Consider the following 15,234-nt stretch of genomic DNA (forward strand, 5'->3'; position numbering starts at 1 on the left):
GACTCTACAAGGAGCCAGCTAATAACTTGTTTCGTTAATCCTTCCTCAGGAGTTGCACCAGCAAGTGATAACTCAGCATTTTGCCCCACAGGTTTTAAAGTCTTTAAACGACGAATCCAGAACAATTCCTTACGAGCAAGTTCTTTGCGCCTCCTTTCAGGATCTTTCTCTTGAGACGCGTGTAAGACAGAGAAGTGAAACTGTCTCTCCTTGGAATGATGGTGACAAAAATGTTCAATTAAAGGAGCCTCCATAACGTGGTTGCGTATTTGCGACATATGTTCTAAAATATGAACTCGTAGGCGTCGACAGGTGTTGCCAACATACATCTTATTACAATAACAAATAATAATATAGACAACACCCTAAGTTTTACATGGTGAAAAGGCATTCAGGGAAACAGTCAAACCTCCATTTTCCAAAACAATTTCTGTGCTGAGTTATCGCTTGCGTGTTTCCTGCAATGTGTAGTTATAACCTTTTTCATCTGACTGCCAGTTTAACTTTTTAGGGTTTGTTATATACGTTTGGGGTAGTGTTGCTTTAAGACTGACTTTTCTATTCACTGTTCCTGATGGGCATCTTTTGCGGTGTGTGATGTACCACCAGAGAGTTTCAAGGTGGTCTTCTCTTTGTAAGTGGTTATATATGCTTTATTTGAACTTGTGATGTAAGGCAAGAAGAAATACTATTGTTCATTTGTATTTTTATTTCTTATTTTTTTAGCATAGGTGTAATTGTTGGTGCGACTCCTAAGGAAGGATTAATGAAATAAGTTATTAGCTGGCTCCTTGTAGAGTCGCGGGTTTCTTGTAACCCCAAAAATAGCACCTGTGGAAAGAAAAAGAACATATTTAGATAACTGAATATTTATAATTCTTAAATACTTACCTATATTGTTGAAATGTTGATGTCCCGTCATCTTTCTTTGATTTACAACGGCACCTGCAATGGAAAATTATAGCAGATTGTAATTGTACTGTATGATAGCCACTGTTTCTTGAATATTTTGTATTCTGGTATCATTTATATTCATATTTAGAAGGATATTGAAACTATTGTACACTTTGTAGCAAAATGCACCTTATATATTTATAATAATGATTATTTGGAATATAAATACTAAATCTCTTTCTTTGGTATTCCCCTCTGCATATTGCTTCTTCGGTTTTCCTATTTGAGGGCTGCTCCTTTTGTTGTTATATTAATTAAAATTCAGCATTAAAAACCCAGGCCAGCATAAAAAGCAGAGACCTTAAAAACATTCACCACTGAGCAGGCTGAAAGGACAGTTTTCAGACTAGAAGCACATTAAAAAGGTGTTAAAAGGTGGTCAAATCCTTTCCCTATCATTTTTGTCCTTTCCAGTGACGCTTTTCTTCTCATGATGTGACTGCAGTGTGTAGCCTCAGTTTTGTCAGTTAAGTTTTGCAGGGAGAACTCAGGCTTGGTGTAATCTAGAACCCGCTTATCTGTTGTTTTAATAGTCCAGAGTAGCCGTAAAACTCTCCTCCGTCACCACGTATCAAATGAATCAATTTTCTTCTTGCCATCTTTCTTCATCTTCCAACTTTCACATCTATACACAGTAATGGGGGATACCATGGTATTAATTTTTAAATTTTATTTACATCATGTATAGTCCACCTTTCTCACCGAGATTCAAGGCAGATTGCACAGAGGAAGCCAATACAATCAGTTGCCAGGACTTCCAATAAACCACGCAATAGTGTCTGGACTGCGGAAATGGAGAACAAGCAGAAGTCAGACACAGGATTTCTTGATCTTGGTCCCAGTGACACACTTAAGGATCTTTTCTGAGTCCTTCATGGCTGCCCTTCTAAGCTTCCATCTCCTTCAGATTTCTCAGTTGCCGTCTCTGTCAGTCTATGGAAAGCAGGATGCTCTGATTTCATCTCCCACCCCTCGCAGCAAGAAATCCAAGGTCTCTTGAGTCAAAGGTTGTTTATTGAGAGAATATATATATTCAGAAAGTACAAGTGTCCATAGGTAATCCAAAGGCTAAAAGAAGCTTTGGCTGTACACAGATCTCTTGTTGAGAATGACGTGTTGAATGCTTGCAACAGTACATCAAACCCTGTAGGCCAGCCCCCCACCCTCGGTGTCTACCCGGTTAGTACGGAAGGTGGGAAAGCGAAAGGAGTTGTCTCTCAAGGTCTCTGTGGTGAGCCATCCTAGGTAAGGCTGTCTCGGGAACCAGGCTGCTCCTGTGAACATAAACGGTACTGGAAAAATACATCAGGCAAGCAATATGGAAGAGCTGTGGGTAACAGACCTGATAGTCTCCCTTTTTGTTTGACAATTGAGCCAACAAATAGAAAATCTGTAACAATTTCTGTTTCTTGTGACATTCCTCAATGGTCTTTTGCCTTCTTGATGTTTAGCTGTCATCCTGCTTTGGCACTTTCTCTTTTAACCTCTTCAGTAATTTCAAGGCTTCACTATATTCTGCCAGTAACGTGGTGTCATCTGCATTTTTCAGTTTGCTAAAGTTCCTTCCACCAATTTTCATTCCACCTTCTTCTAGATCTAATCCAGCTTTCCTTATGAAATGTTCTGCTTATAGAACAGATAGGGAGATAATATGCATCCTTGTGTGACACCTCTGCCAATTGGAATCCACTCTGTTTCCCCATGTTCTGTCCTGACAGTAGCCTCTTGTCCAGAGTACAGGTTGCATATTAACACAATCTAATGTTGTGGCACACCCATTTCTTTTAAAAGTGTCCATAGCTTTTCATAGTCCACACAACTGAAAGCTTTGCTGTAATCTCCAAAACTCAGACTAACTTCCTTATGAAATTCTCAGATATGCTCCAGTTTCCAGCCTGAAATTGCAATAGTTCTCCTGAAACGAGTACTTACCCGATCTGCCTAACTTCATACTGAATCATAGAATCAGCGTTGCTGTCAGGCCCCAGGAAATGTTTGGAGAACTCACACACCTACTAGTTCCTGTAAGATGATGCCCGAGGAATTCCAGTAGTTTCTTTGATGAGGTTCTGGCACCCCATAGCAGAAATGGGGGGCAAGACTGTCCACCAGTAATAGGGCTCTAGATGAAGAGCTGCAGTCCAGGAGCAGCTGCGACACTGGCGGCTTGCGACTAGGCAGGCTGCTGCTAGCGGAAAGGCCACGGGAGAGGCAGAGGTGTCTGAGCCAGAGAAAATCTAAGGGTAGCGTACAGAAGACAGAGTCAGGACACAGGATGATCTGGACAGGCTGGAAAACTGGGCTAAAACTAATAAAATGAATTTCAACAGAGATAAATGCAAAGTTCTGCTTTTAGGAAGGAAAAATCAAATGCATAATTATTGGACAGGGAGACTTGCCTTGGCAGTACTATGTGTGAAAAGGATCTCGGGGTCTTAGTAGACCATACACTGAACATGAGTCAGCAGTGTGATGTGGCAGCTAGAAAGGCAAATGCGGTTTTGGGCTGCATCAACAGAAGCATAGTGTCCAGATCACGAGAAGTGATGGTATTGCTCTACTCTGCTCTGGTTAGACCTCACCTAGAGTATTGTGTTCAGCTTTGGGCACCACAATTTAAGAAGGGGTCTGGAGAACAAGCCCTATGAGGAAAGGCTGAAGGAGCTCGGTATGTTTAGCCTGGAGAGGAGACAACTGAGAGGTGATAGGATAACCATCTCCAAGTATTTGAAGGGCTGCTATATAGAGGATGGCACAGAGTTGTTTTCCGCTGCCCCAGAAGGTCGGACCAGAACCAACGGGTTGAAATTAAATCAAAAGGGCTTTCGGCCAAACATTAGGAAGGACTTCCTGGCAGTGAGAGCGGTCCCTGAGTGGTGGGACAGGCCTCCTCGGGGAGGTGGTGGGCTCGCCTTCCTTGGAGGTACTTAAGAAGAGGCTAGAGGGCCACCTGACAGCAGTGCTGATTCTCTGACTTAATATGAATGTACACAATTCAGGAGAGGGAGGGCAGGAAGGGACGAGCCAGTGCTTGGCTTTTGTGGCCCTTTCTGGTATGCCTGGAATAATGCCAATTCCTGACTCTGGAGTCAGGAAGGAGTTTTCCTGCCAGCTAGATTGGCCAGGGATCCTGGAGGTTTTTTGCCTTCCTCTGGGCATTGAGCAGCGGTCGCTGGGGGCAGTCGCGGGGGGGGGGGGGAGGTAGCTGTGGATTTCCTGCATTGTGCAAGGGGTTGGTCTAGATGACTACTGGGGTTCCTTCCCGTTCTATGATTCTAAGTCAAGCCCAGAGTCTTGATCCTGAGCGAAGTGGTCACAAGGCACCTGTGATTAGTCCCTTCTCTGTGTGTGTGTGTGTGTGTGTGTGTGTGCCACCCAGCATCATTTGCCCAGTCACCAGCCTGGCACCAAACTCACACCTCTGGCATGGATTTCAGCCAAGGAAGCCCAGAATGATTCCTTGCTCTGTGGGGAGAGCGGACGGCTGAGCCCCTCCCGCTCTTCCTCTGGCGAGCAATCCCTTGCCACGTGAGGCCCACGCTCAAGGGCTGCATCCCAGGAGAGCAGCCATGAAAACGGCCAAGATCGCCGTGGCACCCCAAAGGCTCGCATGTCCTATTCGAAGGCTTCTACCCCCAGATCCTGTGTTGCTCAGGTGTTCATAAGCTAGTGAGTAGAGCACCCACTTCCCATCTGGCTGTCAAGGGAGTCTTCCTCCTGCCCGCCACGTAACCCTTTTCTTCTTGGTGCTTCCTTTTGAAAGATTTTGGCATGACCAGAGACATCTACGAGACAGACTATTACCGCAAAGGTGGGAAGGGTTTGCTGCCTGTCCGCTGGATGTCCCCCGAGTCCCTGAAGGATGGGATCTTCAACACACACTCAGACATCTGGTAGGTGTTTTGGAGTGGAAGGAGCGGGCTGGCCTGCTTATGTCCTTCCACACACACTCAGACATCTGGTAGGTGTTTTGGAGTGGAAGGAGCGGGCTGGCCGGCTTATGTCCTTCAACACACACTCAGACATCTGGTAGGTGTTTTGGAGTGGAAGGAGCGGGCTGGCCTGCTTATGTCCTTCAACACACACTCAGACATCTGGTAGGTGTTTTGGAGTGGAAGGAGCGGGCTGGCCGGCTTATGTCCTTCAACACACACTCAGACATCTGGTAGGTGTTTTGGAGTGGAAGGAGCGGGCTGGCCTGCTTATGTCCTTCCACACAGGAAGCACCAGCGTAGGTGGCCCGTCTGCTCCCCCAGGGAGAAGCCAGTTCCAGCGTACCTCTGGCCTCCATGCTAGCAATTTCATGTCACTTTCACTCCAGGAACAGCATGACGATGGAACTGGTCACCCATCTGATCTTTCAAAGGGTGAAGAAGATGTGCACATGATGCCATTCCTGAGCCCATACCTTCCCTTAAAAAATCCATGGGGGTGGGCAGCCCTGGCCAGAAGGCTGCATGGGAAAAGTTGGGAAGCTGTGGATGTCTTGGTGGTCCAATCTTTGCCTTTTTGTCTTCCCCACAACCCCATATTGTGCGCAAGATTAGAGCCTCCTTGTGTACACAGGGTTACCGAGAAGTCCGGGAGGAAGGGGAAGCCAAATAGAACCCTTCCTGGCAAAAAAATCCCACTCTGCTGTGTTGGCGGCTATTTCTCTTCCTTTTAGCCAGTGGGGAAGAGTGTGTGTGCACGTGCACATGCCTGGGGGGTATGCTACCCTGTGAAGCTTGAGTCTGGAGTGCTATAACAGAGAATATTGGCTCACACTCAAAGCACTCCACAGGCTGCCAGGACTCAAGTCCACAGTGTTAGGTCTTGAACTGGCAGCTGCGTGGCTGTTTGGTGGACATTCAGAACTCATACAAAGTCTCCAAGCCAGACACGCGGACTGCCAACTTGTGTGGTCTGGGAGTTCCATGCTGAGAACTCAGTGCCCAGGGGCCCCGCTGAGATCCCGTGACATGCAGGAAGAAGAGAATCCACCTCCTGCCCCCCCCCCCTGCTGGTTTTCTCACCTGGAAGGACCCCACTGGGAAAAACTTGTAAGTAGCCATTAGGGCAGGTCAGTTTCCCCAACGAGGCCACTCACAGCTCCCTGATGCTGCTGCAGATTGGGAAGCGGGGAATCACGACCCGCTCCCGCTGTGTGTTGTGGTCCTTACCCGAATGGGATCCCTGTGTGCCTGGGAATGGATCGTGAGTGCTCATGGTGGCCCCATGTCCGTCGTGCAGACTTTGAATGCGTGAATCTGCACTCGGTGTGCACCAACATCCAGCTTAGCGAACAGAGGCCGAGGCAGGCACGCCTCCCCTCGGGCTGCTCCCCCACTTGCCGGCGAAGCTTCTTCGTAGCTCTGCACAACCAGCAAAGTTGTGCCTGCTGGCTGCAACTGATCTAGGGAGAGTCTGGGTAGGGCAGGCACCCCCCCCCCAAACAAAACCCCAGACGAGCCACACCCGAGTTTCAAACAGCTCCATGGAACTGGGAAAAGCCCCGGCTGCAAACTGGCTCCCCAGCTGATCAGGTGACCTCTGAACTGAGAGAGACCCTGACAAGTGAGCAGGATGCCCACTCTCTTGCAGGTCATTCGGGGTGGTGCTGTGGGAGATTGCCACGCTTGCAGAGCAGCCATACCAGGGCATGTCCAACGAGCAAGTGCTGCGCTTCGTGATGGACACGGGTGTGCTGGAAAAACCAGAGAACTGTCCCGAGAAACTGTGAGTAGCTCCCTCCTTCCTGCCCTCCCTGAATTGGCAATACCAGGGGCAAGGGGGGGGGCTAGCACCCGGGGCAGCATGGCTGTGCTGTGGTCCTTCCCAGGTCAGCCAGAGTGGCTGAAGTGATGGCCAAGGCAGAACTGCTCGAGGCCCCCACGTCCCCTCCAGTCACAGGGCTGTTCCTTCCCTTTGCTTCCAGCCACGAGCTCATGACTTGGTGCTGGCAGCAGAACCCCCGCCTCCGCCCATCCTTCACCCAGATCCTGGAGCGCATCAAGGATGACATGAGCACCAGCTTCCACAAGCACGCCTTCTTCTACAGCGTGGAGAACAAACGCCGCGGCTCCTGGGAGACTTCAGAGACTGAGACGGAGCGGCTGCTGGAGGCAGAGCTGCTGCCACCCCTAGACTCCCTCCCCATGGGTAGCCCCCCACTCGCTCTTGGGCCCTGCAGAGAACAGGGACAGCCTACAAACTGCTGCCACACCCTCGGAATGCCCCCCCTCTGAAGCTGGGCTCTTGCCCTGTCCAACACCACAGGGTGATGCTTTTCCCCGTCTCAGGTCCACTCACAGGGCGTCAGGGTAGCTCCAGGATGCCCCCCACCCTTTTGCCCCCCTTCTGCTCCTTTGGCATACTGGCAGCTGTCTCCTCCCCACCCACCCCCCAACCCTCACGTGCTGGAACAGGAAAAGGACTCGTCTCAACAGGCAGATCAGCAGGAAAATGTCTCTTGAGGCCAGGGACTGTTTCAGGCTCCACGGAGCTCGGCACCTCTTCCACCGGCTGCTGCCCTCTGGGCCAGGCCAGATGATTTGGGCACTGACAGCTACTCGGACCATACAGTAGGGGGCCTGTGGGGAAAAGGCAGCAGGCGCACCAGGAGAAAGCCTGCTGTGTCCAGCAGCAGCCAGGGGGGTTGTCTGAGTGCCTTATGGGTGGAGAAGCCCCTTCCCTTCTGCTGGCCCGCCCCCAAGTCCACCCCCCCTCCAGCCCACCACTGGCAATGAAGCTCTAGGGTGCCCCTGCTTCAAAGGATGGCAAACAGCCTGTCGACAGCAGGACCACAACTGCTGCAGGGAGCCCAATCCTGGGGAGGTTCTTGCACACAAGAAGTCCCACTGAAATCAAGAGAGAGCAAGTGAGACTCAACTCACCTCGGTGCCATTGAAGGGAGGGGGATGCGACCTGCCTGCCTGCCTGACCCTGGGAATGCAGCAGAGAAGTGGACAGTCAAAGTCCTCTCGCTTGCCTCTTCCAGAGTCATAGGTGCCGCTCTACACAGCCTGTTTCCTTTGGAAGGATTTGGCAGGAGCCTCTTGTGGGTCATGCACAGCCACTGAGTGTCTGAGAGCTAAACCACATGAGATGAATCACACGAGGACACTCAAGTGAAGGAAGACGCAATGTTAGCCGGCAATTGTGGTTTGAGTTTCACCTCTCTTTGCCTCTCCGAAGGCTCTGTCAGTTATTAACAAACCCTCTGAGGAACGATTTTTGCGGCTCTGGAGAAAGAGGTGAAATTCAAACTACGATTCTTGGCTAACATTGCGGCATCTCCCTTCACTTGAGCGCCCTCGTGTGGTTCGTTTCGTGTGGTTTGGCTCTGAGGTATAAGAAGGAGCTGGACAGCAACCGTCCTTGGGGAGGGTTCTCTCACCGGGATCTTTTGCAAGGGTGATTTTTATGGCCAGCAACTGTCTTTCTTCCATTGAGCCCAGGAAGCCAGAGCCAAGCAACCGCAAGCTTTGCAGCAAGGTTCCTGTGATGACAGAGGCCTACATCGCAGGGGAGCTGGCAGCTCTGCTTCGGCAGCTTGGGCCAGATGGGGTGGGGTGCTACAGACAGCACAGGCACGGCTCTTCCCCTGCTTCGGTGGTGGTGGGGCGGGGGGGCTGGATCTGGAAGCTCTGGTGTTTGTGGCCAATTGCGCATGTCCAAATGTGCAATACAGTGACCAGTGAGCGCTGCAAATGCTCAGGAATCGTGACTCAACTTCCAGACCCGCTAAAATTGACTTTTGGGATTAGTGCCAAAACGCCTCTGTCCACAGGCTGCCCTCCAATGCCAGTCCTGGAATGTGGCTCTGTTTGGACTTTGTGCAGCTGAGAATTCTAGACCAGAGACTTGTACAGTGGCAGTGGGAAGTGCCACTCAAAGCTCAGGTGCTGTCTCCTCGAAATGCCCCCGGGCCTGCCTTCCCATCGGCAGGCAGGAGCTCTCCCCCCACATCCAGTGCTTTTGTAGGCTAAGAAAATAGCAAGAAAAGTATGTTTGGGGGGTGGGGGGGGTACTAACAGCATGCTCTGTCTCGTGCAGCACGAAGAGCAGATGAAATTCTGTTGTCAGGGCTCTTAACCCAACTTGCACCATTACTGAAGACAGACCACGGCCCTACCTGTATAGCTCTGTGGTTGCAGCTTGCACAAGTGCAGATGGGAGAGAGCCCTGGACCGCCCTCCTCTTTTAATGTAAGAATGGAGTCCTCTGCACACAGAATAAATGTATAATTCTCCTCTCCTGTTTTGGTTTCTCACAAGAGTGCCGACTTTGGCCAAGTTTAAGTTTTGATGAGGACAGAGGTGAACAGCCAATGCCGGGTGCAAAGACGGCTTTTTACAAGCCTGCATTTGTCTTTTAGTCGTTTCAACAGACAACGCAACATGTGTGCTTCATACCTCTTTTCCCTCCTCCCCATACTGTGAAGGCCGTTTCTATCCAAGAGGCTTAGAAGAGTTAGAGGCACAGAATCAACAGCACTGATCTTTACTTGCGTAGCTGCAGTTTCCAGAAATCAAGCAAGGCACAGACGCAGCCAGAATACCACCAAGGACTGGGACATCTGGTCACATTGCAAAATGCCCACTACTGATGCCCACAAGCTAAAGACCCAGTCCCATTTTGGGAAGGTAAACTGCAAGTTGGCTCTGCTATAGCTGGCAAGCACTGGCAGGCAGCAGGGGAAAGATTCTGGGCATACACAGCAGTGCGGGCAGGGGGAGGCACGGCTCAGTTACAGACACAAAGCAGGACCTGCTTTGCTGGCCAACGTTCAGTCCCAACATCTCCTGGCAAAAGCGGCAGGCAGGAGGTGATCTGAAAGGCTGTTCTCTGCCTGTGACCAAATCAGAGTAGACTGGACAGGCCTTCACAGCAGCAGCCCAACCCCGTCTAAGGCAGCTTCCAGTTCCCTCTGTTCTCGATGAAAGGAGAACCTTTCTTCCACATCGATTGTGTAATGGTCCAGATATCTCAAGGGACCTGTTAAACGTCCTCGGAAAGAAGGTGCAAGACAGGGAAATGGCCCCCTTGTTAGCGTGGAAGAACCATTTCTGGATGTGGCGCACCCCTGCCTAACACCGGCACTCCACTGCTGGCAGCTCCTCCCTGAGGCAGAAGAGCCCGAGAAGCCGTGGCCAGCGCAAGGCCCCCCTCCACCTGTGACACGGGATTGCCCTACAGCTGTCGGCCGGCTGTCTTGGCACAGAAGCACTTTGAAGTTCCAGCTTCGGTTTTGAAACCAGGTGTCTCCCTCTTGAGTCGAAGAGGAGATTCCCAAAGGCGCAGGGCTGGACTTGTGCAGGGAGTGTGTGCGAGGGTGTCAGCGACAGGGAAGTCATGGCTAATTGCCACATTCGCCGTGACTGTGAGGAGGAAAGCAGGCGCCCGGGAGAGAGGCTGCTGCACGTCACTTGCTCCGACGTTGTAAACGAGGTGCACAGCCCCCGCGGCCCATGGAGCGCAGCACCTTTTCCTGTCCCTGTGTGGGGGGTGACAAGTCCTTCCCTGAGCAGGGCAGTGGCCTGCAGCCCCGGGGCCGGCCTCATCTGTCTTGCCTCCGGCGTGGCGGTGAAGGTGAATAGTGGCGAACGGGCGGCACGTCGTAGTGGCTGGGGATGTGGCTGTTCTTCGGGGAATCGTAGTGATTTGGGGGAATGGCAGGAGTTGCCTGCGCGATGCCTTCTGCCCCGTGCAAGCAGTTTTCTGGAAAGGATAGAACAGAAGGAAGAGGAGGATAAGCACATGCCCTGGAGCACGGCCACAGCAAGCTCATCGGGACGCAAGGCAGCGTCCAGCTGTGGCTTCTTGAGGGTCATGTGGAAAGCGGCCACTTTCTTCCCCTGCCTATTTTGTGGTGCTGTCCAGAAGAACCTCTGCACGAACTGCCCTGCTGTCTGGCTTCGTGAGCCAGGATACAGCCAGCAGCCACGCCTACGACGGGGAGACTGGAGAAATGCTCCAGGGCTAGCAGGCGTGGCCGCTGGTCCCTGCTGACTGCATGCGTCGTGGCCTTGTTAGCTATGGAAATGCTTGCGGGGTCAGCGCTGGATTGCCCATCTCTGCCATCTTGCAGAGCCTATGCCGAACAGCCCTTCCCCATTGTCTGCAATGGCCTTGGGGGCAGCCCCCCCCTCAGTTCTGCCTACTTAGCTGCCTTCCTCTGCTGGGCTCTCCTGAGAGGTGGGGGCTTGCCCGAGCCCTGCGGGGGAGGGGGAGGAGAAAATCTCTGGAAAGGAAGGAAGAGCGTCCTTGCAGGAAGTGCTCCTTTGAATCTTCCCGGTGGCTGCCGTCTTCCATCCTGATCCTATGCCCGTTCCCCTGCCATTGAAGCTCGCTGATGTCAACAGTGTGAATTGGAGGCCATCCTTACAGTTCAAGCCTAGCGGGCAAGCCAAGGTGGGGTGTGAGTAGGGGCTGGCAGATCCAGGTTGGGAAATTCTTGGGAGATTTGGGGGATGGAGCCTGGAGAGGGTGGGGTTTGGAGAGGGGAGGGGCCTCAGCTGGGTCTCATGCCATAGACGCCCCCCTCCAATGTAGCCATGTCCTCCAAGGGAACAGATCTCTATACAGCCTGGAGATCAGTTGTAATTCCGGGAGATCTCCAGCTACCCCCTGGAGATCAGCAACCCTAGCTGTGAAGTGCTCTAAGGGAATTTCTCTAATTTAGGTGAGCAGGCAACCATATGGCAAAGAAGTTCAGTGTAGGTAAGTGCAAGGTGATGCCGACTGGAATGGAAAACTCCTAACTTTAAACATATGCAAGTCTTGTCTGAACTGGCTGAGAATGAGGGTGACCTTGGGGCTGTAGTGGAAAACTCGATGAAATGTTGACTTGGTGTGTGGCAGTAGTGAGAAAGACAACCTCCATGCTAGGAATTATTAGGCAAGGGACTGAAAATAAAACAGCCAGCATTATAATGCCCCTGTATAGAGCTATGGCGTGGCCTTGCTTGGGATAACGTGCACCTCTCAAAGAGTGGAGAAGAGGGCACCCGGGGTGACCCAGTGGGTGGGGCACCTTTCCTCTGAGGAAAGGCTGAAGGGAGGGGCCGGGGCTTTTCCGTTTATGAAAAAGACAGCTAACAGGGGACAGGGCAGAGGTTTTACACACCTGTGCAGGGGGCGCGGGGGGTGGTGGTGGTGGTGGAGAGAGGGCTTTTTCTCCATCTCCCATAATTTAAGAACTCAGGGACATCCAATGAAGTTGATGGGTGGTAATAGGTTCAGGACAGACTCAAGAGAGTACTGCTTTACTCAATCAGTAATTCAACGGTGGGACTCATTGCCACCGCATGCAGTGACACCACAAGCATAGATGGCTTTAAGAGAGGATTAAAGAGATTGCTGGAGAAATGGTTCGTGAGTGGCTTCGAGTCACGGTGGAACCTCTGAACCCCCGTGCCAGGAGGCAGCCTCAGGGAAGGCCTGGCCCTCTGCGCCTCCTTGTTGGCCCTCCCGGGCAGCTGGTCGGCTACTGCGGGAAACAGGATCGCGGCATGTGAGCAAGAACCAGCAGCTGCCCCCCTTGTCTGCCAGAGCGCCGGCAACAAAGTCAGGGGTTGCCTTTGCAAATCTGGACGGGCCTTCCTGAATGCCTCGTATCTCTGCTTGCACCTTACTGGGAAAGTTGTGCTGCACCTTGTCTCTGTCCCCAACACCACAATTATGGTCTAGTAAAGCAGACATGATTAATAAAGTTGAGTGGCATCCACAAAAAATAAAAATAAAGTATGTGTCTTGTGGCTCTCAAAAATCTGCAGATTACCACCTGTGGCTCAGTGGCTTTGGCCACCCTGGAGATAACGCCTTGCCTAATTTACTCCTTTGAAAGCACAACACAGGACCCCATGAAGAAAAACTACTAACAGTACAGTGTAGTGGTTAGTGCTGGACTAGGCTCTGGGAGACCAGGTTCAACTCCTCCTCCTGCCATGATGTTTCAGCTAGCCACTCCCACATAGTCTAATTGTGCTCACGAGACTGTTGTGAGGATCACACAGGGAAGAGAGAGCCACGTGCCCCGCTCTGAGCTGCTCAGAGGAAGGGCAGGATAAAGAAGCACCAGGCAGAGAGAGAGAGAGAGGAGAGAAAAGTGTCACACTCTCTCTGGCTCCCTCTGGGCAGTAGTGAGGTACAGAACTCTGAAGGTCGGAAATTTTAAAAACTTTGTGGCCTAAAGTCAGGGACCCCAAAATTCCAGGCAACCCGAGTACCTTCTTCCTCTTCCAGGCTCCGGGCTGATTCTCCGAAGAGACCTATCTCTGCGTAGGACGTCTCCCGCGTTGCCGGAGACCTCATCTCCATGTAGCTGCCCTCGGACGGCTTGCCGGCCAGGACGGGCAAGTCCTTGATGGTGGCATAAGGGCTCTCGCTGCTCAGAGAGCTGTCACTGCGGCACACGGGCTCTTCCTTGGCACGGCCTGCAGGAGGAGGAGGGCAGCAGGGCAGCAACCAGGTTGCGGGAGGGTGTGGGCAGCAGGCAGCACCACGCTTTCAAGGCCACGGGCAGCAAAAGGCTGCAACCACCGCCCCACTGAAGACCCCACGGCAACTGCCCCCCACACCCCACACTGTTGCATGTTGCAAGGTGTTGCATGCACACCTGTAGGGAGTTAATCAACCTGCAGTTCTGCTTCTTTAAGTGAACAGAAAGTTGTCCATCTGGCTGGCTGGGATAACCTGAGGTCCTGGGAGGTGGGGGAGGTAAGGGCCAGAGATCCTCCTCCTCTCTCTCTCTCTCTCGGTAGGGCCAGAGGCCAGAGGGAAGCAGGGCAAGAAGGCGCCCTTTCAAAATTTCCCATCGCTCAAGGCTGCATGCTGTGGGGGGAGGGGGAGGGGGAGGGGGACTAAGGAAGATGGTCAGGAGAGAAGAGGAGCCACAGGAAGCTGCTGCTTGGTTGAGACCCTGCCCGGGGAATCGTGTGCCAGCTGCACGGCTTGGATTCTCTACTGCAGACATTGCAACTTGGCATCCCCACTGGACAATGAACAACAAAAAGCAGGGTGTGTGTGTGTGTGTGTGCGTGTGTGAGCATACTGATTCAAGTTCCCTCCCCCATGGTTCAGCACCACAGGAGGCCAAGAGGAGAAGCTGGAATCCAATTTCCGCTTGGCCAAGGGCAACTGGTCAAGACTCAGGGGGAAGGGAGGGGCAGTTTGTTCGTCCCCCCCAATTACCTTGGTGCGGGTACTTTCCTAGTCCATTGGTATAGCTGTAGCTGCGATCCATCTGGCTTCCTCCTATGGAAAAGGAAGCAGGCAATCTGATGGTTAAATAGTTTGGCTACGAATCAGCGCTCTGCTGGTTCGACTCCCACTCCTGCCGTGAGCTCAGCCTTGGGTCAGCCACTCCTCTCAGCCCAGCTCCCCAGCTGTATTGTGGGTATAATAGTAACACTAACTTGTTCACCGCTCTGGGTGAGGCACTAATCTGTCTACAAAAGCAGTATAGTTGTTATTTAAGAGCATCCCACGCCTTTCACACGTGAGCAGCAGAAATCATGAAGGGCCCCCCTGTGAGGGGTTTCCCTTCCCACCACAAGTCACAAGGACTAGTAGAGCGGAGCTGGTTTGTGCGCTCTGGAAGCAGAAGAGTCTGAGCACCTCTACCCCCCCCCCACTCACCCCCAAGGCTCCCAGCCAGCCTGCCATTAAGAAGAGAAAATGTGCCTTTTGGCTGTCCCGATGTCGCTCGCCTTGAGCAACCGATGCCAGGCTCCAAACTGCGCACATTGAATACTTCCTTTACAGACTCCACGCTAGGAAGTCCGGGCCCTGACCTTGCCTCCGGTGGCCCAACGCTGGGCTGCTCCCCTGGTGCCTCCAGTCCGCAGGGAGGGTGGCGTTCAAGTCTGCCCCGTAGACCCCTGACCGATCCCGCTCTGTGCTCTTGCTGCTGCAGAAATGCTGGCTGCTGGTCAGCTGAAGTGAAACAGGACGGGAGGGTGGAAACAGAGACTGTCAATCCGCAAGAGCCCCGGCATCCTTCAGGGTTTTGAGGGTCCCACAGAGCCCATGCTAGGAAGCGTCTCCTCCATCTGGGCAACAAAGGAATACAAAATTCTGCAGGTGTTCAGGACAAAAACCTCTGGATGCAGCTTTTGTGTACCTCATTACTGCTACAACGGTAATTAATCACAATCCACAGGGAAATGCCTGCGCACTCTCTCTTGATTAAAACTACCTGGGATCTTTATGAAGGTTATAGAATCAGAGGAACTGCTAGGCAGCTGTCAGGTCAAACGCCTCTAACAAGCGGGGTGGAGTGTGTGTAGGAGACAT

The 15,234-nt window shown here is 52.1% G+C and overlaps 2 protein-coding genes across 3 annotated transcripts in view; one reads left to right on the top strand and one right to left on the bottom strand.

The window, feature by feature from the left end:
- The window catches only part of INSRR (insulin receptor related receptor), a 74,634-nt gene extending 66,594 nt beyond the window's left edge, over nt 1-8,040 (top strand). Inside the window, exons 19-22 of the mRNA XM_054973791.1 lie at nt 4,718-4,847; nt 6,538-6,672; nt 6,872-7,117; nt 7,362-8,040. Coding sequence (XP_054829766.1) covers nt 4,718-4,847; nt 6,538-6,672; nt 6,872-7,117; nt 7,362-7,521 — 671 coding nt within the window. The 3' untranslated portion in view covers nt 7,522-8,040. The remainder of the gene's footprint in view (nt 1-4,717; nt 4,848-6,537; nt 6,673-6,871; nt 7,118-7,361) is intronic.
- A 1,397-nt stretch (nt 8,041-9,437) lies between these two features.
- The window catches only part of PEAR1 (platelet endothelial aggregation receptor 1), an 85,958-nt gene continuing 80,161 nt past the window's right edge, over nt 9,438-15,234 (bottom strand). For both annotated transcript variants that reach the window (XM_054999439.1, XM_054999430.1), the window contains exons 19-22: nt 14,733-14,874; nt 14,131-14,193; nt 13,167-13,373; nt 9,438-10,656 (exon numbers count right to left, since the gene is read on the bottom strand). In XM_054999439.1, the coding sequence (XP_054855414.1) occupies nt 10,496-10,656; nt 13,167-13,373; nt 14,131-14,193; nt 14,733-14,874 (573 nt within the window). In that variant the 3' untranslated portion in view covers nt 9,438-10,495. The remainder of the gene's footprint in view (nt 10,657-13,166; nt 13,374-14,130; nt 14,194-14,732; nt 14,875-15,234) is intronic.

Source organism: Eublepharis macularius, chromosome 1 (genome assembly GCF_028583425.1).
Source record: "Eublepharis macularius isolate TG4126 chromosome 1, MPM_Emac_v1.0, whole genome shotgun sequence".
Taxonomy (NCBI): domain Eukaryota; kingdom Metazoa; phylum Chordata; class Lepidosauria; order Squamata; family Eublepharidae; genus Eublepharis; species Eublepharis macularius.